This window comes from Polyodon spathula, chromosome 15 (genome assembly GCF_017654505.1).
Source record: "Polyodon spathula isolate WHYD16114869_AA chromosome 15, ASM1765450v1, whole genome shotgun sequence".
Lineage (NCBI taxonomy): Eukaryota > Metazoa > Chordata > Actinopteri > Acipenseriformes > Polyodontidae > Polyodon > Polyodon spathula.
In genome coordinates this window covers 39,221,972-39,244,502 of record NC_054548.1, presented here as the reverse complement: position 1 = coordinate 39,244,502, position 22,531 = coordinate 39,221,972, and the positions used below count along the sequence as shown (strand labels likewise).

Sequence of the window (22,531 nt, the reverse complement as noted above, 5' to 3'; positions counted from 1 at the left end):
ATCTTTTGTCTTGCCCATTTACCCTCTGAATGGCACACATACACAATCCATGTCTCAACTGTGTCAAGGCTTAAAAATCCTTCTTTAACCTGTCTCCCCTTCATCTACACTGATTGAAGTGGATTTAACAGGTTACATCAATAAAGGATCATAGCTTTCACCTGGATTCACCTTGTCAGTCTATTTCATGGAAAGAGCAGGTGTTCCTAATGTTTTGTACACTCAGTGTGTGTGTGTGTGTGTGTGTGTGTGTGTGTGTGTGTATATATATATATATATATATATATATATATATATATATATATATATATATATATATATATATATATATATATATATAAAAAAATAATGGGGATTGGTTTATTCTTAATACAAGGGTGGTAAAATGCCACTGATGTGTATCTGGGTAATGGATATTCGAGTGCTGACTGTATTCCTAACAGTAAGGATCACACATTTTAAAAATAAACACTTTAAAGGCTGCAATGTCCAACCTGATTTTTATTTAAGAACATTGTAGCTTTGGTTATGGGACCCAGTAATAACCCATATGAATCTACATGTGCAGCATAATATTTTAAAGAGTTTTAAAGAATGAGAAGCAGAGTTCTGGAAAAAATATTGCTTTACACGTCCCCTTGTGTTGCTACAACTGTTTAAATAACATCATTTTAATTTTCCTTTTCATTTTTATCATCCTGCGAACTTTTACCTTAAAGTCTGTTTCAAAGCTCTTATCAAAATGTCCGCTCTAGTGCAGTGGAGTTTGAGATCTGTCCTCTAAATCACTGCAGCGATAGCAAAACAAAACAAAAAAAAAACCCCAACAAGTACTCTGGCTTTTCTATTTCCGTACCACATCATGGATCGCTATTGCTGTGCTACCTGCGCGATGTGGGAAATAATCCTTACACTATTAGCACACTAGAGCGGACATTTTGAAAAGAGCTTTGAAACAGACTTTAAAGTGTAAAAAGTTGTCAGGATGTTAACAATGAAAAGAAAAATGACAGGTACACTATTTAAACAGTTGTAGCAGCAGGTGGGGGCGTGTAACGCTATATTTTTCGGAACCCCACTACTTACTCTTGAACCTCCCTAAACATAAACAAGATTTCTAAAGTCTGTAAAAGGATATTTACACAAATGTAGTACAAATTATTACTACAAATATCCATTTTGGAATATTGTGATCTTGCTGTTATACACTGATGCAACTACCATAACATCACTAACATTTTAAAATCTTTATCGAGTAGCATGTATCAAATCAAGCCTTTCCTCCCTGTTTCCTTTCATACTCAACATGTCGTACAAACTTGTCTTTTAAATATTTATACATAGTGTTCTCTGTGATTGATGTGTACTCGTTCAGGGCCCTTGTTCTGGCAGATCCATTCATGGCATGACAGTTGCTCATGAACATGACGCCTCTGCTCTTCATAATCTTGAAATATGTAACGATGGTCAGTTGTTCTTAACTGGAATATTAAAAACAGAATTAGAAATGTATTACTGCCGAAACATTGCAAATCAAAATATCTACTTTATGTTGAAGAATGGGAATGTAATATGTTATTTTAATCTGCAAAAGTTTGATTGAGGCAAATCTGATAGACTTTCCAATACACTTTAAAGATACCCAGTTTAAATACTACATTTAGATATCTCTTATCAGTGGTGGTGGCGAGTAATTCAAAAGTATTATTATTAATAATATATAATAATAATAATAATAATAATAATAATAATAATAATAATAATAATAATAATAATATGCATTGACATGTTATTCTTTGAAAACAAAACAAAAAAACACTATGCATGTGCAACAACAAGCCCCTGGCTTCTTTATAAACATATTACTACTTTTTTTGTCTTTTATCAGTGACGTTGCAGAAAGCGAGACTGTTATGAGAGAGAGAGAGAGAGAGAGAGAGAGAGAGAGAGAGAGAGAGAGAGAGAGAGAGAGAGAGAGACTTTACCTTCTTTAGGTAGTTGGAATGATTACCCGGGTTCAGTAGAGTTAAACTTAGACTCAGAAGTGCTTCTACCTTCAGAAGCTTTGATACCACTGTTATAAAATGTAAGACTGAACCAAAGCATTGACTTTCTAAATTTAAAAGTGCAAAAAGTTGGTGTGATATATGCACAAGTTTACCTTTAAGAAAAAATGCAGAAATGAAAATAACATTCACAGTTTACAAAAGTTTAAAGCTTCAGAAAAATTGTGAATTTTCCAATTTTATCAATACATTTTACAAGAATAAATAAATAAAATAATGTGCTACTCTGTATGCACAATGTCATGCAACATTAACACAGATAAGTGTGTGTGTGTGTGTGTGCATGTGGAAATGGATGACACTAAATTATCATGATCTTCTCACATAGACCCCTTTTCTTAATGCATTTTAAAATGTGTGCTTAATTTGATTACATGGATTCATAAGCGTCAGTTTCTTGTGGTTTTCACTTATCTGTCACATGCCACGGCTACTTCACAGCGGGCTGTGCACTCTTAAAAGCGCTATCTGACTCTTGCTGGTTATCTTTCCTGTTGTCAGTTTAAGTCTTGTTAAAAGTTGCCCTCACGAGTCGCTTAGAAATGAAAACCCTCTTTGTGTTTCATTCCTCCCTTTCGTTCATATTGCATTGTTAATGCAGAACTCATCTCAGAACCTTATCTTGTTTTAACCTGAGAGCAGTGACCGTCCATGTCATCTACCAACAGGAAGTGTCCTCTGATTGTTCTTCATAAAAGGACTGGCTTTTGAGCCACATATGGCTCATTTAGCTCCAATGATCATTTAGCAAGATCAGTCAAAATGCAGCATACTGATGCAACATGTTTAATGAGCAGGAAACGACTGCTTTACCTGGGTGGAGTTGTTGCTTTTTAGTCAGCTTTATGTAGGGTTCTATAAGAACTTCCTGGTGTTTATTCTAGATCTGTTAGTCAAAAGGGCTGCATAGATCCATGTACAGCTCTGTCTCTTTGGTTTCTAATGAGTGGAGGCCTTGTAGAATATTTCTACTAATGCCTGTTACCAATTCATCTGAAATTAATAGCTTTTTTAAAGGTTCACGTGCATTTTTTGAATGCCCCGGGTGAAGATTAATAATAAAAAAAATATTCCAATGATGCTACATTGCCTTGATGTATTTTCCTTGCAAAAAACTTCCTCTGAAATGTCCAGTAGAAGAATCCTTACTATGAGAATATGAAACTACATTCATAGGCATGTGGCATCCGTTGACAAATTGAGTAGTTTTAAGCCTTAAAAGAAAGTATTACTACATGGATATGGGCAGAGAGTGCTACGAGCCCAACATGGCACATCTTCAAAAGCCTTACACTGCCACGTAATTGGGGAACACTACAGGTGAGACCAGGGCATGTACATTGATCCATTACTCTTTCAAATAAAAGTGTGAAAGATACATTCGTGTCATGCTGTGGCAAAGTGCCCCACCCTTGGGCTATTTATTTGTGTTGTATGCTACGTGTAGTGTGTTAATGTTGGTGTATAGTCATTGGTATACGGGATATAAATGGGTCTGTGTAACACAAGGGGGTTTAAAATGTATATTTGTATTTAGGCACAAGGATTGCACAGCACTTCACCTGCAGGTAAAATGTAATAATATGCGAGCACGGGGAATTGCACTTTATTAATTCACATGCAGTTGTACTGAGACTCCAATTGAATGATTGATTAGCAATCTAGTCTCGGTACAGCTGCATAAAAGCAGCATGTTTTCACTCACTCGGGGTTGTGTGTTCGGTAAGTGGAAAACGTGATTGGAGACGGATGTAACAATAATAGTAATAGTTAAAGTAAGAACATCTCACCGTGTTTGTCTGTGTAGTCCGTTCTGTTTGTATACTTATTTTGGCAAAAGTGCCGTGTCCTGTGTTTTGTTTGTCTTACAACCTTTTATTTTCTATCTGTTCATTTATTAAATGTTGAGCGCAAGCAAGCGCTCAGCTTCACCAAAACTCCACCTCTCTGTTTATTTTGTGTTGGTTCCTGTTTCTGGTCTGACATCACCCATTGCAGCCGTCTTCGTGACATATGCATATATAATTACAGTTTAAAATTGGGAAGCATCTGGAAGCTTTGCAAAGAAAGTGTCAGGTTTGAATACAGGAGACCCGTTGGACCAGACCCACTAAACCAATTGATATATTTTGAGGTACAGCTGCTTGAAAACACCCAAGACTAAGTATACTTTGAGAACCTATTTCTTATGGAATGTTTTACAGCCAACTTTGGACTTGGAAATAGAAATTGTGGATTAACCCTGGAGGGAAGTTTACCTTAGGCTATGCAGCAACACATGAGAAATAATTTGGCTGTTTTCTCTTCCAAAAGTACAAAACTGTCTCACAGCCTCCCCTACCTTTTCTAATGTGCACAGGTTAAAAACAAATACTTCCGTGTATGTAATTACTAATGCGATTGTTTTAAGATATATTTACCTGGGCTGTGTTGACAGTTAGTGGTGTAGATACGGCTCTTTCAACATAAGCTGGAGGTGGCTTGTTCATCGGTGGAAGATCAATCCTGTATCAGAGAAACACAAATTTGTAAATTGTGAGCTTTGATTGGTTTAAAATATAAATAACAGGTACATAATATACATGATGTAACCCGGAAATTTGAAATGGAGTATGACAAATATAATAATATGCACTGGTTGCTGGGCTTCATTTTCTCTATTTTAATTACAAGCGGCTTTGTATAATCTGTATGTGGGTTTTTGTTTTGGAATAAGAGTTTGTATAATGTGTGTGTATACTGGTTTGTATAGCCTTCTTAGGGTGTAGTTATGTGTGCTGAAAGAATGTGTTCGCATTTGGGGGAAGGTAAATTGGAATTCTAACTCACAGAGAAACCAGTAAATAACATATAGGGGTACAGGCTGTGTTGAATGTGGGGCATAGACCACACCCAAACAGCATCCACACCAAGCAGCATCACAACAAGCTGCAACAGAGCCTATATAAGTGAGAATGTTTGGTTATCATAACCTTGGTTACCTGAAATAGAAATGTAACCATTACCAAATGGGTATATACCTCTTAAAGACTCGAAACCTGAATAATATATAACAAAGCTGCCCAGCCGAGCCTATGACATAGTCATGGACCACCCCAAGAGCACAAAATGACAGAGCTCACAGACCTTAGCGTCATTATCCCCTGAAGCCTGCTGCAATCATGGATGCAGAGACATTGAAGGTGAATGGTTACATTTCTATTTCAGGGAACCAGGGTTATGATAATAACCTAACGTTCCCTTTCAAGTATAAAATGTCACCATTACTGAATGGGTCAGTATACCCAAGCTGTCGCAAGGGCACAATTGCCGCATGACCAGAATGCTACAAGGCTAAGCTGAGGCTACATTTTGAGGTATCACTCAGAACCCCAGTAAAAAGTAGCTAGAGCTCAAAAAATTGAAGGAAAAACTCACCTTTTATGCCTGTGTTGTAAGGGTCGACTGAGAAGCCGCCCTTAACACTAGTTCCAAAACGAGGGTTTTGAGGATCCACAACATTAAGTCTATTGAACCTAGTAAAGGTATGGGGAGAAGCCAACACCACTGCATTGCAAATGTCCTTGACAGATGCACCCTGGAATCAAGCCCACAAAGTTGCCATGCCCCTCGTGGAATGGGCAGGGAGCTTTTCTGGAAGGAACAAGTTGGCTCACTTATAAGCAGTCCAGTCTGTATCTGGTGGAGTTGGATGGAAAGCATCCAATTAGACACCAATTAGACTGGTTGACCATACCCAGTGCCAGAGAGGAAACAGCTGCTGCTGTATGCCACTTTAGAAGTAAAAAGTAACAAGTAACTTAAATGCAGTACACAAATATGAGCGTTTCTGTCCTTTTGAGATTTTGCCGATAATAATCAATCTCTGAAAGATTTTCTTTGAGAGATTGATGAAAGAGATCTCTTGGCAATAGCCATGACGACAGAAGAAGGGCCCAACACAGGGGTAGATCTAAATCAGAGCCGCTTATATCAGACATTGCTTATATTATGGTAGAGCGGACAGAGTGTGACTTGTCGCTGCACCATTTGTCCTGTCTCCCTATTGCGATCTGGCCATATGGTGGAGATTGTTACATACAAAATGCTTTAAAATAAATGTAATACCCTTTTAGCTTTCTGCAGACCCATTTGGCAGTTTAACTAATTTTAAACTTGTAGGTTTCGGTATTTATGGTTTATTATGCTTTTATTTTTAATAAATAGAACGTTTATGGAACGGTTCTTCTAGGGAGTGGTTTGACTGTATGTAGTGGTAAGAATGGCAAAAATACGTATCAGGAATTGAATAGTAGTATGTAATATCTAAGGAGTATGCAACAGCAGAGTACATATAAACGGATGTGTTTTGATAGCAAATCGCTTGTTTGGGTCCTGGTTCCATGGCTTAGGTACTGTACGTTATATACTGGGTGTATGTTATATCTAGGCTTGCTACTTTTTGATTTTAATCGGTAAAGCCATTTAAACATCGAATTCCCCAAAAATATGAGTTTGACTGCAATAAATTTATATAGGATCAACGTCAGTAAAACACCTGCTATGCGTGCACATTCATTTTCCTAGCTACAGCTCCTGTTATTCAAAGCACCTACTTTGAAATTAGCAGGCTAAGGTGTGGGTAAGCTTTTGCTTGTAACTAGGGGTTCCCAGTTCAGCCACTGACTCATTGTGTGACCCTCCTTGTGCTCCATCTTTCAGGTGAGATGTTGTTGTAAGTGACTCTGCAAATGATGCATAGTTCACACCCTAGTCTCGACTCTTGTAAAGCTCTTGTAAGGCGATATATAAAAATAAAGATTATTATTATTATGCACAGTTCACACACCATAGTCTCATATCTTGTAAAGCGCTTTGTGAGGCGCTATATTAAAAATAAAGATTATTATTATTATACACGGTGACAGTTAGAAATTTGATTTGAAAATGGGCCGCAAGAAGAAAACACTTAATGAGTATTGTGCGCAAACCCTGATTGACGGCTGAGGTCTCTGCGACAGGACAAAGAGGGCCCATCTGCCTTGCCTCCAGTGACAGAGTGCTGAAACAGGAGAGGAGCGGAGCTCAGAATCATAAGTGCAAGTTAGTTTTGTTGTTTGTTGAATATGATAAAGAGGTTTCTCTAAATGAGATGTTTCTCAATGGCATAAAAAGTCTGTTTTTTTTTTTGTTTTTTTTTTTAATCATAAAGGTCACTTTCACCCATGCTCTGCTTGAATTGAAAAATAAAGATCAAACAAAAAAAAAAAACTAGTACATTTTTTAAAATATAAACATCGATATTAATTGTCGATTTGGCAAAAAAATAAAAATCGAACAGTAGCAAGCCTAGTTATATCCCAGGTACTTTTTAGGTGAGTTCCACTGTTATATATATATATATATATATATATATATATATATATATATATATATATATATATATATATATATATAATTTGACCACATTTTGCACCTCATAATGACAAGACTCACAAGTTAAGAAAGTCATTGCTTGGGATTAATATATGACAAGCTCAATTCCTTCAAGCTCGATAAGTGATTAAATTCAGTTTGGGGTTGAAGTGATGTATTGTATTCCAGGAAATGCATCTACATATGGGTGTTCCATTTTGGTGAAGCTTTCATTGCTGTTGTCCAGCATTTTCAGAAGTTTGATTTCCAGTGGCATATCAATGGCACCAGAAAAGAAAGTAACCCTATATTAACATTTCCTATTCATTTCTTTTGAAACTTGAGAGCTGATTCTACAAAGTGGTTGGAAGCTTATAACCTGTGTAAAATAGATCAAAGTACCATATTTAGATGCCTTTGAAGCTTTGTAGGTACACGCCATAGGCATTTTTTTCAAAAACTGTGAAATCAAACGTTTATGACTTTTAAATAAAAAGGTCAAATTCTCCCAGTATCTTAACTATGAGAAACAACAACCTGTCAAAAGAGTATAGGGCACCCATAGGAAGCTAGAAGCCTATGACTTGTCTGCACGGTATTCAAATTGCTAAGAAGGGATACATGACTATTCTTTACTGGTAATTTCCTCTTTACCCTTGGGGGTAATGTTGTAATGTCCCAATGCACATATTCTATTACTACACAGCAGTCCCTCGCTAAATCACATGTCTGAAGAAAGCCAGGTTATCTGGAATAACCAGGTTTCGGGTTATAGTGCTCAATTGATTTTTCAGGGTATCATTGCGCTAAAATAACATGAATGTTTTCTCTGTACACATTACATAATGTAAAAATCTAAATCTGTACAGTAGGCATACACAGTATACAGTACAGTAATAAAGTTAAATGAATACCTAGAACACTTTTTTTTTTTTGTATTTTAGCCTATAGGCTACCAGTAACACAAAATAAATCATGCTGCTGTATTCTCTGTATTACTGTACAATGCGGAAATAACACAGTATTATTTGAAATTGAAACTAAATGATTTTAGCACATTTACATTCTTACCATAGCCTACTTAGTTACACAATTAACAGAAAACAGATCATGGTTCCACTTTAGCATGTTATGACACTACACATCACGTTACATATACTGCAACACTTTACAGAATTCATTTAAAATGTACAATTTTACAGTGTACGCATGGCTGCAAGTAAAACACATAGCCTAACTGGTACTGAGTCAAACTTTCTTTTCTTTGCAAAAAGCAATTAAAGACTTCAAATTTGGAATTGTAATTATTATAATGTTTCGAACCACTGGAGTCTGTCACTATTTTTCAAAGCTTTTTGCCCTTTTCCAACCTTTTTATCGCAGTTAATTTAATTTATGTAGAATAGCCTATGAGTTTAACTGCCCTCTTTTACTCACTGTCTTAATTCTAGTGATTTAGTGGCTACTTGTATCTGTACTTCCATTTGTTTTTGTCCTGTCTTTGGTGTCAGTAAAGCAGCTGTTTTTATTTTTTTTATTTTCATACGTCTCTATGGATCACAGTGGCCTAACGTCACACTAAATGTATTATTATTTTGAGACATACGGCATAAGTGTCAGTATTATTGTGGGACTGTTGTATATAATTATATGCACCTGTATGTACTCTTTTGTATTTGAGGTCTTTTGTGAATAATAAAGTTATTGCATTGACTGTTGTCAATCATTACTGATCTGATATTCCATTGGGAGATTGCTTGATTGCTCCTCTACTGCAGTGCAGTGGTCGTTCAAATCGACCCCTTAGTGTTATATTCGAATTTGAATGTTTGAAGCTATGGATGGTGTTAATAAACACATTTATAGGTTGCAACAGGAGCACACTGTGATCTTTTTTTTCTCGCCATGTTATTATTATTTTGCAAACACCAAAGACAATTTGCATAAAACTTTCCATCTGTTTTATAGTGCCTAATAATTGACATTTTGTATCAAAAATACACTAGTTGGGGACCATACCAAAAAATTAATGAATCAAATTTGAATTCTATCACCTATAGGCCATTTTTGAAGGTGTATTTCCAGCAGAAACCCATGCCATGACCTTGACAAACTACTACTGATGCATGTGAAGGACAGTCGTGATCTAAAAATCATGAACGATATTAAGAAAAGTTGGTAACTAATGCATTCTCACAGGTGTAATTCAGTTTTCTGTTTTACATATTAAAGTGGGCCGTTACAAAAACACTTTAACATTCTTGTTTAGCTTCTTTACATTAGAACTTGCAGGTCACATACATAACCTTCTGCTGCTGCAGTAGCAGGATCTGTTTAGTTCAGAGTGACAGGGGGAAAAGATGGCTTCAGTAATGGAGTAGGCTAGTGTGCCTGCAATTGCAACTACCTATGATAATCTATGGGGAGGGGCAACAGAATTCATTTTTGCAAACTTGGGTGAACTATAGAATAAAGTCAAACAAACAAATTCAAATTCAAATGTATTTATTTAAGCAGGATACAACCCTAGGCTAGGCAGCTCATTTTCAGGAGGTCCTGGCAAACTGCCACACAGGAGTTATATTTTAGTGTGTGTGTCTAGAAGAATATCCAACTGTGAGCATCAGGATCTTGCAACATATCCGTCACACTCACAGTTTTTCATGTACATATCACCAACGTATGTCATGTTACTCTGGTTTGTCCCGACATGTTTACTGTTGCCACTATTTCAACTGCCAGTGTGTCATACTCTGATTATGCATATCAAGTTTGATCATGAGTATCGTTCAAAAAAAAAAAGGAACACTCTTTGTGACAGTAATTTTATAAAGCTGTCACCTACACAATGTCAAGGTCTCATCTCAGTGGCCATTTAAAATACTGACTTCATATTTGCAAGGTTATATAACAGTGCATTTGTAGGGCATTGATGATTGACCCAACATGGCTGCTATTTATAGAGACCATACAATTTGAGTTAATGCTTTCACATTTAGCCACAGTGTTTTAAATCTTGAGTAGTATCAGTGATACAGGTTTTCTGTTGCTTTTTTTCACATATGTTTTACTTCATGTTTGCAAACCATCGGACAGATGCCACTCCCCTTACATTATGCCCTCGGATATGCTTGCTTTTTTCTTAAACACATTTCTAGTTATAAACATATCTAGTAACCTATTAATTAGCTTTCATTATAGCTTTAAAAAGGAATAGTTTTGGGAAAGCACTGATCCATCACCATAGCATTTGAATGAGGTGAAGAAAAAGCTAATTGAAAGAAATAGTGCCTTACAGGGTAGCTTAAAATGTTGGTTGATTGAGTTTAACCACTGTCACTGATGAGGCAGTTGGATCGTTTCCAAAATGAGGCACTGTTCCCCAAAGTATAGGAGTTAACACACATGTCAGAGGATACTTGCTGCCAAGAGTTTTATGATTCCCTGGGTATCGTGCAGCACTTGCACATTAATGGTATGTAATTGGTTCCTGTTGAGGAAAGAGGTTCCATTACAGGTGGACAAAATGCCACAACATGTATATGTTACAGCACCAAAGACATTAGAGAAGTGTGCCACTTTATGGCATATTTGATATTGTCCTTTTATGAAAAAAGGCCTATTGATGCTGTTTGTTCTGTGTCTTATCCAAGCTTGGTTTAACTAAAACTGTAAGAACAATTATATTGTAGTTGAACAAATACTAATACCTATGTAGTTTACAGAACATCTTGTGCAGTTCATCATAACAAATTGAAAATTTTATTGAATATTTATAGGACTGTATCGGATTGTCTTGCGTATCATGAATGACATAACATTTGATAATGCTGTTTGACCTACCAGGATGTTCCTAAAGATGAGAGGAACATCTAATGTTTGAATCCTTGCATTTTGTAAATATTGTAAATAAACAAATAAAGCCTCACATATGATCCTGTTTCATTTAGGCAGCCAGCTGGTTTGAGTAGAGGGATCTACAGGATCAATAGCACAATAAAGAATTGACATCAACCTTAACTAAGGACTAATTCTCATTTGCACTGTACTTCTGTGACTGCTTCTGCTTAATAAAGAATTAGAATATTGAGTTGTATTGTTCATAGGTGCCATCACGGATAAAAAAAGTGTGTGGGGGAGGGGGCATTAGATTAATGTTGGACCAATAGACCTGTGCATAAAGACCCTTAATTTTGTAAGTTGTAAACACAAGGGCAGCTCTTACTGCTAGTAGCACAGGGCTTGAATTTCATTTTTGTATGCTGGGGGGATTTCCACCCTATGCTGCAGCCAATGGAGGAGGGAGGGTGGGGGATTCCAAAGGTTTTAAAACCCCCCCATGGCCCCCCCTACCGTTTTTTTTCCGTGAAAACGTGTATATATATATATATAATATGTGGGTGTATGTGTCAACACATGTGTGTGTGTGTGTGTGTGTGTGTGTGTGTGTGTGTGTGTTACTACGTCATCATTCACACTGGTATTGCTTTAAAATAAGTTGCTTTCAGGAGACCTAACAGCTGTTCATCCCTGTGAGAGAGAGCACTCTCCATTGCTTTTGTCATTGCCTGATGAGACGTTTTTGCTGCAGCAGAAGAAAAAGGTGCTTTTCAGCGCTCCATTTCTTTTTTTTTTTTTTTTTTTTTAACTCTTTACGCTCAGCCCTGTTTCCACTTGTTTTTCTTTGTTTTCATTTATGTATGTTTAACTACTGGATAGTTTGTACTGCATGCAAAATCAAATCAAACGAAAGTACACAAAATTATGTAAGTTGAAACAAGATCAGGCATACTATATGTGGTAAAGATGAGAATATATGTAAAAAAAAAAATAAAAAAAAAAAAAAAAAAAGTTTTCCAAAATAGTCATATATATATATATATATATATATATATATATATATATATATATATATATATATATATATATATATATATATATATATTTTTTTAATCATAGATGGCTCCAAAAAAAAAAACACTGCACCATTGAACCTCACTATGAAATGAACATGGGGGAGGTTGGGGAGCTGAGCTTCTAAGCTTTCCAACGATACTGCCCTTTTCAGTCTAGCTGCTACAATGACAGAGCAATAGACTCAAAACGAAACCTATGCTCTGAACTCTGTCACATGAGAGGCTTAACTTCAGTTGATCGTAGTTCTGGCTTGGAGTACCGCATACACACACTGAATACGTCGTTGGAAAGCCCAGGAATTATAAATTGGGTGGAAAATACTAGCTTGGTGTCTTAAAATATCTCTGTGGGATTTTCCTGCACTGAAAGTTGCAGATATGCGGGAGCAACTTGGAAAATGAGCGATTCCCGCAATCCCGCGCTGAAATTCAAGCCCTGCATTCTATAAAGAGGTCAATAAAAAGCACCTGACTTTATCCCGAGCTTCTATTACTATCAGTTATTTTAATTATAGAACTGGAAGGTCTACAGAAAAAGAAAAAAAAAATTACCTGATTAAATAAACTTTGGTGTGTATTTACTTTCTGTCATGCAGATCGGTGCTGCCGATTCAATCTGGCCACATCCAGCTAAGACACTGTTATGTTCCCATTTGTTTTCCTTTCCCATAGCAATAGAAAGTGATTTCTAACTTAAATTAACCACCATTTAAGAAAAAAAAAAACGCTTTAATACACAATACCGCCACACCGCCACACTGAGGACATTAGAAAAATTTGGCAGCTTTATTTTTTCAGAGTACAAGTAAGGGGGCCAAACTATATACTTGCCCCCCTGTAGGAAAAGTGCAGGGGCCATGGCCCCCTGGCCCCCCTTTGTGGCGGCGCCCCTGGTATTGTTGATTCCCAAGAAATAAGTTCCACACCACATTTTATTTTGAAAGTGGGTTAAAAAATGTTCGTGTTGCGCATTGTATCAAGCTGCCTCATCATATCCTCTTCCCATATGGACATTAACACTCAAGTCTCTTCATCATTCCAACGGATGTAAGTGGAGGATGGACACAGGTTTTTCTCCTAGACATAAGTAACTAGGAGAAATTCACAAGCCCACGATGTAGTTTATCAAACATTTTAGTAATAGTTTTAAACAGAAAGTTGGTAAATAAAATCTGTATGATACTTTCCAAACACATTTAGATCCATGTATGATTAACATTATGCAAAGTTCTAGGGAAGGCGGAGAAAAAGAAAGTGGGGTTATCTGCAACATCAATCTAATAAAGGAAATACTGCAAACAAAACATTAATTCCCTGCTGCCATCTTTTGACCACGGTAACTAATGTATTCCTGTGTGAATTTTATAGCAGCTTTAGGAAAGGACTTGAATGAGCTAATTAACATTTTCACGAGAAACTTGTGTTTACATGTGTAAGTGGGTGTTGATTTCATGAGCAATTCCTGAAATTGAGACTTATACGATAAAATACTGTTTTTTGGGACATTTTCACAAGTTTTCCCTGCCAAGCATCATGCACATTGTCCATTCATGTGAAACAAACCAACATGTAAACTAGCCTATTGTATTACAGACCTAATAAAAGTGCAAATGAAATGAAAGTGAAACATAGAATTTCTGTTTTGCAAAACAAATAATACTACATTTATTATTTAAGAACACAGTAAATATACAGCTCCAGCAATATCTAAATCACACTGGCAGATTTTACCCAATTGAAGTCAAAGTAAATAATGTAGTCCAGATCACAGCTTCTGCCAAAATGAAAAACAACGTTGTATTTGTATTTTTTTATTAATAGTACATTTTTCTTGAGCGATATCTGATAACGTCCGTTAGGTAAACTGTTCCCCCACTACGACCACTAGTTTACTGAAAATTGATTTGAGTTTGTTTCAAGGACTCAGACTCAAGACTCGAAGTCAAGACTTGTGACTCGGACTTGAATGATAGGGACTCGGACACTGATGACTCGGACTCGACTACTACAAGTATATACTAAATAAAGGGAACTTAAGACATTTTAACTCAAACCCTAGAGTCAATGATACTATATTAATAGCAATTCTGGAGCCCAGAGAGTTTTTTTTTTTTTTCCCTCAGAGAAGACAATCCTCCATTATGTAGTGAATAAGGTATACAATTTAATTAAATATAAATTAGTCTCTAGTTGCCCACTCGAGGACGTCAACATGTAAGAAATGAGACATACCATATTTAAGTTCTGGATCATGTAGAGCTCGGATTCCCTTGACAATAACCAACATTTACACAACGTGTCAGAAATATAAAACAATATTTTATTTAAGCAGGAAAAGGGGTGCACTAATATTACAGAAAGGAAAGGCTATTGGTTAGAGATACACGTCAATAGTATACAGTTCATTGATTTCATAGTCAAGCGATTACAACGACCATAACATTATTAGCATACATGGTTACTATACTAATATTAATTATGGCTGATCACACAAAGTGTCTACTTTGCATTAGTATTTTCGATACTAGGTTCTCATTGTAATCGAATCGATGTTTCATATCAAAATGCATGAGAATTAATTCAACTTCTCATTCAGAACGGAATCCAACATTCCAGTACCTAATTTAGCAAATTAGTTTTACCGTGTTCATTTAGTTTAGACGTGATGTACCAAACTAATAATATGTCATCAACCTCAGTTGATTATATATTCAAATTAACTCAGAAATGGGGCAATGATGAAATTCTCTGCATTTACGAGGCAACTCCTTTGAGTTGCACATTTCAACAAACTAAATACATTTCTTACACACTCTAAAACAAGAAGCTGTATTCTATTTCTAGTACTGTATAGCATTTACTACAGTTACTTTCTCGAGTCATAAAGTATTTAATATTAGATATGTTGAATACTTATCGATTTCCATATAAAGAAGTCAGTCTGTGTCAATGAATATTTTAGCTCTCCGGATACGCAGTTCCAATGTAGACAGTATTTTGCTGTACGAATTGTATTGCGTAGGCTCGCAATAAACAAATATTTCTTTTCAAATGGAGATCAGATTGTTGATCCCCAAGCCTTGCAACATTATCTTTGTTGTCGACAGTTTTCCAACTGGGAAAAGTTCCGTTGATCAGACGTAACTCAGTTCAGATAATGTGTTGCAATTGAAAAGGTATATAGTTTGTACAAGTGTTCTTACTACAATTCTCTTGGATCTTCCAAAACCATAACTGATGGCTTCGCTTCAGTTCGTTTTGTGCAGCTATGTGGAAACAAACACCAGCTTTCCGATTAATGCAGCATCCCATTTACTGATTCAGTCAATTGTAGGACAGAAAGCAGGCCCCTTCATCAGAAGATGATTTTAGCCATTATTCAGAACATTGGTTCTTCCTTGCTTTCCGTGAATTAAAGCAATTATGCTCCCATGACTTAAGTAACTTTCTTCAGAACAGTTCAGCTTCCATTTCTTCCTCAGCACTCCTTCTGATTGTCAAAGTTCAAAGACTTGGAAGCCTAATAATAACATGAAAAATTCTACTGCTGTCTTTTTTCTGCCTCACATTATTTGGGGGCCAACAGCTGCCACTGTTGTAAACCCATTTAACAGACAATCTTCAAAATAATGGTGGAAGTTTTGTACATAATTGTGTAGGTAGAGTGACTAATATTCAAAATATTTATGAAGCTTACCCCCCCCCCCCCCAAAAAAAAAAAAAAAACATTTAACAATACATTCCATTTTGTTCAGTAGGTTAACTTTTCTCAGATACAGTTTTTTATAAAATACAGAACTATACTTAAGAATTATGGTATGACAGGAGTTATGGTCTGCCTATGGCATCGTGCCTCATAATGGCCACAGCTGTTGTGCTATTTCAGCATACAGAACTAAAGCATTGTTATCATTGTTACTAGCATACTATTAGGCACTTACACTCTTGATAATGATTTTCATTGGTGTGTCCTTCCTGCTGTTTAAAAAAAAAAGTATTCAAGTGAGCGGCTCTGGCTCTGTGTGTGTGTGAGGTACTATATTTATTATATTACAAATATAACAATAACTAACTGAAATATAGAACCTGCTAAAATATTTTACAAATGCTTTAGCCTTTACTCGACTCCATTACACGGCAGAGCTAGAAATAATTTCAACTCCCTTTTGTTATTAAGACAGTAAATGTACTTTATACCCTACTGTTTCTGTACACAGGTCCACAATATGCTGACAGTTTTACTTCCAGGCAAACACAAAGATAGACGGCCAACCTTTTTTTTTTGCTCAGGGCATGAAGGACCATATATGTTCTAGTGTTTTTAGCATTTATTTTGTGAATGAGTGTAACAGGGCAGAAGCTGGGTGCAAACCAGGGACCTAGCGCACCACAAGCGAGCGTTTGAACCACAGTGCAAAAGAGCAGGCCTTGTTTGAATCGTGGTTTTAGAGCGTTTAACCTCATCTCACAACACTGCCCGTTACATGAACATGTTTTTCTAGAATCTAGATGAATAAAGTACCAGGCTTCATGGAGTACGGAAATATTGTCTCCTGCACTGTAAAATCATGCGACACTGCAATAATTTTTTATTTTGAGGCAGGTACTGTTAATATTTTATTAATAAATGGTTTAAAATATGTGGAAAATTTGAAGGAAAAAAATAGAAACTGAACTTTCCAACAATGTCACAGAATGTGAAGTGACGTGAAAAAAATGAGGGTTTTCAAAAAGCAGACAAAGCCCCTTTTCTTTCACCAGACAAATACTGGGTTGTATTTCATAATATTGATAGTTTTACTTTGTTTGTTTTGGTATGTATTAGTGTTATAAAGGATAAAAAATGTTGGGTTTTCTTTGACTGAATGGACTTTGAATATATAAAATGTTCATTTATTAAAAACAATCATGTGAAATCAAATTAACTAAATAGACTGTAACTCTGTTTCACCTTCATCTATAAATGAGGGTCCTCGTGTTAAAAAACAAAACATTAAATACAGACAAAGAAAGTCCATGCTGGGGAGGGAAAACACTAAGCAGTAACAGAGAAAGAAAATAAAATATACTAGTGTGGTTCTGGGGAAAGACAGCAGGTAAATGTATGGGTGCAATGTCATCCCTCCTATTAATACTAATGCACCCCCCCCCCCCCCCCCCATCATTTTTGTAGACTCCTTAATACTAATCATGTCATAACCAGTTAAAACTAAAGGGGAGACTTTATAGCATAGCAACAATCCAAACACCTACTTAAGAAGTTACCTTGAATGCAAACATACATGTTTGATTGAAATAAACAGAAACTGGTTCAATGGAGCTGCTATTTAAAAGTTATAACCTTGGCTTTCTATTATCATTGTACCAGAAGCATGAACAAGCTTTTCTCCTTTGTTTCTTTACTTTTCCTCTATATGGCTACATGGGCCCTCAAGCTTTAACTCTAATAAAATTATGTTTTTCAGATCTCGTTAGTTAAAGCTTTGAGAATAAGGCCCACATCTTGTTTACAAAACCCCTATTGCTAGTGGTTCATCTCTACTGAGAATTATATATTATATAGCAGGGTCTGGATCAATGACTGCTAAATTATTTCCACAGGCTACCATTAGCTTTTACAATGCAATTTTAGGTTAAAAAATTGTACTCAAAAGCTTGTGCTTGTAAAATGCTTGTAAAAAGACGTCAAGCAAAAGGTTGGGAACCACTGTAACTCATTAAAACATCAACAGCTGATGAATAATTAATAATTCTTACTTTGATTGCATATTGCCAGAAACCAGGAAGCCATTCAGCTATATCATGGACAATGTCTGTTAAGATTTTAAAAGTTAAGATTTATGCATTCAATTTGAGCACAGTATGCATTTTTTAGCAATCCGGAGTCATTCTGATATAAATTGAGAGGAAATGTTGACCTCCACGATTGGTCTGTAAAGACTTATAATAAATAATGCAACTGTTCTAAATGCATTGGGATCAAATCTAATGTATCACTTTATAGTCATGCAGAACTGCTGCTATTTAAAGTATCTCATAAAATTAGCTTCAAATAACATGTTCTTAATCACTGTTTTACTTAAAATGTTGTAATACGTATGTGTTAAGGTGCTTTACAATGAGTTCTAGGACCTGTTCTTCGGTTCTAGTTGCCTGACATAGACATATGGCTATGGCCGAACGTTTTGCATCACCCTGGAATTTTAGGATTGAAAAAATATACTATATGTATGAACATCATTTCAATATTTTATTTAACATCATTGTAGTAGGGCAAAAGCCCTGCTAGTGTAAACAGCATGTGTATAGGAATGTTAGGTTGGCAGGGATGGGGTTAATTCTGTCCCTGACAGCAATTACAGGTGTGGCCATTACCCAATTAGGTAATGGCCACCTGTATAAAAAGGAAGCAAACTGCTTTATTGGAGTTTGTTGTGCTGTTTGGTAACTTGCTAGCGAAGTCTAAAGCCCAGTTTACAAATGTTTTGATCTTTTGTTTGAATCTTTTGTTTTGGTTCTTGTGCCGTGTTTTGTTTGTTCCTGTTTTTGTGTTTTTTTTAAAAAAATTTTTATAAATGTGCAACAGTACTTTAAAACTGCAGCTTTCTCTCTGGGTTTAATTCCTGTCGGTAACAAGCCTGGGCTGTGATGTTACCCTGTCACAACCATGTAATCAAAGAAACTACAAAATGATATTGCAAAAGTGTACTGGAAGCCACAATAGTAGTGTTTAGTACATGTTAGATTTTGAAATTGACTTTATGAAACAAAATTTTTTAATTTTATAGGGTGACGTCAAATCTTTAGCCAAAGTTCTATGCAATGTAGGTTAGATCAGCCATTGTATTATTAAGCACCATCTATATCACAGCAGTATATTGCCAGCTAAATGCAAACAAATTGGATCCAAAGATCACTCTGAATGATTGCGAACAAAACTGTTAAGATACTTACTCTTTAATAAATCATTTAAACAAAAATAAGAAGACATCTTTTAACATGGTATGAACTCGAACAAACCTGAAATGAACTTTGGATACAGAGGCCTCTGAATATCAATGGCTGTTACTGAATGTCCATAAATGTCACTGTACATTAAACCAGAACGTACCAATGTCAGTAGAAGGGTAGTTCTGGCAATGTAAAAGCATAGCCTGGATCTTTCCTACCCTACACAATCATAAGATAGATCTGTCTGAGTTGAGTTCAAAATCAACAACATGGATTAATGAGTTTAGTCACAGATAAATTAGACTGTCTGGACCTGATGCTGGAGCATTGCACCGATTTTAAAACAGGACTGTGTGTATTCATGGAGGTTTTATAATTCAAGGCAATTTGTGCCAGTGTCCAAAATGAATGTTAGGTAACGCTTTATTTGAATTGGACAGTAAGTATTATTATATACCTTCATAACTGCTACATAGCAATGCATATCTACAAGTACAATCCTTCATAAACCGACAAAACATGGAAGCTTCAGATTGTTGTATCATGAGTTGTTGAAACATTTCTCAGTATATTGATACGCCATGGTGATATTTTATAGATCTCAATACTTATAGGAAAGGGTTTAATGGGTTCAACATGTTCAAGAAGCTTACATGTACACAACAGCAGTTTTGGGATTATGAAAGATTATGCATTTAGATGTACTAAAGTGTTGCGCCCGTCACAAACCAGTTGCAAACGAGTCAGAAGTCTAGGGTGAAATGTACTAAACGTGCATACTGCTGGTAGGGAATGCTTTGCGGTTCAACTTCAGATGAATATGTAATTATGGACGTTCCTGCATAAATTCACAAGGGGAGCAGAGTTCAAATGAGGGTTCTGAAAAATTACAAAGATGTATGAAATCTGCTGAAGATTGCGACACTTACAATTACATCAATTTGTTACGAACTTTTGAAAGTATGTTTTAAACAGTTGCAATTGCTGGCATTTCCCAGTCTGATTGTTCTCATGCGTTGCCAGTTGTGCTCAATGCATTTTTGAGGCGAACACTTAAGTACCTAATTTCACTAGTCTGGATGTATTTACAGGCTTGAAAACACATTTCTGGTTTCCCCAATGTGTTGGGAGCAATAGACTGCACACATGTACCACTAACCCCTCCAGCTCATTCTGAGCATCTGTATAGTACCATGATCTATTTTGTATTAATTGTCTAGGCTACTAGGTAGGCCAAGTTAAAAAAAAAAATAATTCAAATATGCTAAAATCATTTAGTTTGAATTGAAAATAATCTTTTATTTGCATTGTGCACCAATGCAGAAGCATGATTTATTTTGTGTTTCTAGAAGGCGAAAGTAAATCGAAAGTGCGCTAGGTATTCACTTGGTTTAATACTCTACTGTATACTGTATAGGCCTACTGTACAGATTTATTTATATTTTACATGATGTAATGAGTAGCCTACCCAAAACACACTATTTCAGCACAATGATTTAGCACTAATAAATGTATGTGTGCGATTTTATTGTATTATTTAACTACTTATGTCGGACAAACATGTCTAGTTTAACGAGGAGCCACTGTATGATTATGAATCTAATGGGATTAAATTGCCTAATTGATGTAGATTTTACCACTAAGCCCTATTAAAAGAGTCTAGATATATCTAATTATCGAAATACCAATAATATTATAATATATATTAATTGATATATATATATATATATATATATATATATATATATATATATAGTATAGTGCACTCCGTTTATAAGAATCACGTCCGTCCCAGGTGTTTTTTCTTAAAAGCAGACCGATGTTATTACTGTGCTGCAGAATCAAAGTTATTAAGAGAAGGGTAAGAGCTTGATCCCTGGCTGCAGTGCAATGACTTGACCACTAGATGTCACGAGTTCCAGTTGCTTGTTAAAGTTGATGACACCTCGATAGAAATGGCTTAGGCAATAGCTTTGTGATGGGGGTATAGAGGCATCAGGAAGCAGAATTAACCAAAAGAAACCAAAACTCGTGTAAGAGAGTTATTGTTTGTTCCACACAAACTACTGTTGAGTTAGTGCTCCAGCTGAGAGCTAGGTTTATTCTGTTTGTTTTATTAGCGGCTGTTTCGCCACCGCAGTGTAAGAAAATAAAACCAACACTGGTTTAAAAATGTAAATCAAGACTCCAGCCTGATAATTTACACTGCCCTTAGCCGCTCTGTCACATTAAATTAGCAAAAGCGTGCCATCAGCAGTTTAAATACAGTATACAGATGTCAATGGTGCTCAATCACTGACATTACATCAAAACAAGTTTTTGTGGGTAAGCAGCTTGTTATATGATCATGATTATGTTTACTCAAGGCTGTTTTACTTCAGTATACTTTGGAAGCGTTCGTCTCATGAGGGTGCCTAGTTTAAGTGCCGTGCGGCGTTACGTGTAATGACCTTTGAATTAAAATGGCATTACAGTACAGTATCTTACTACCACTGCATTTAAGCACCCGTGGGTTATTTATTTTTCAGTTGCGATACAAATCTCTCAGTTTTTCATTAAGAGAAGATGCAAAGCTCTGTAATCCCCCCCTCCTCACCACGCTGCAATCCCACTCCCTCTACATGCATATCACACAATAACATTGCTGTACTCAGTATATATTCAATGAATGTGTATTCACTTTATTGAAACAAATTTTCTCTAACAGAAGAACACAAAAAAACATACCTGCACCATGCAATGGTGCAGTCACGTTTGATTACAAGCAAGACAGCATTTCATGCATCATTGCACTATCCACTCTGAGGATGTGTCTAATCATGAGAGATGTGATCAAATTCAAAAACAGTTTTTATTGGCTGACACATTATTGCGCTTGATCAAATACCATATTACATTTAGTCAGTTTGCCCCGAAATTATTCTTCTAAGCGGATTGCTTGATTCTTACAAGCAGATTATTTTACATTGGTTAGTATAGGAATGATTTGGTCCCAGTGCTTTTGATCACTATATGCGGTTGATTCTTATATCAAGCATTCTTATAAACAGTATGTATGTGTGTGTGTGTATATATATATATATATATATATATATATATATATATATATATATATATATATATATATATATAACAGTATTAAAATAGGTAAAATGAATATGGAACAGAATGCACTGTAGAGATGTTTACATTTAACAAAAACAA

At 35.8% G+C, this 22,531-nt stretch overlaps 1 protein-coding gene across 1 annotated transcript in view; it reads right to left on the bottom strand.

Annotated features, from left to right (window-relative positions):
- Positions 1-1,016: 1,016 nt before the first annotated feature.
- LOC121327848 (nectin-3-like) overlaps positions 1,017-22,531 on the bottom strand; it is a 128,818-nt gene continuing 107,303 nt past the window's right edge. Inside the window, exons 7-8 of the mRNA XM_041272111.1 lie at positions 4,487-4,571; positions 1,017-1,481 (exon numbers count right to left, since the gene is read on the bottom strand). Coding sequence (XP_041128045.1) covers positions 1,335-1,481; positions 4,487-4,571 — 232 coding nt within the window. The 3' untranslated portion in view covers positions 1,017-1,334. The remainder of the gene's footprint in view (positions 1,482-4,486; positions 4,572-22,531) is intronic.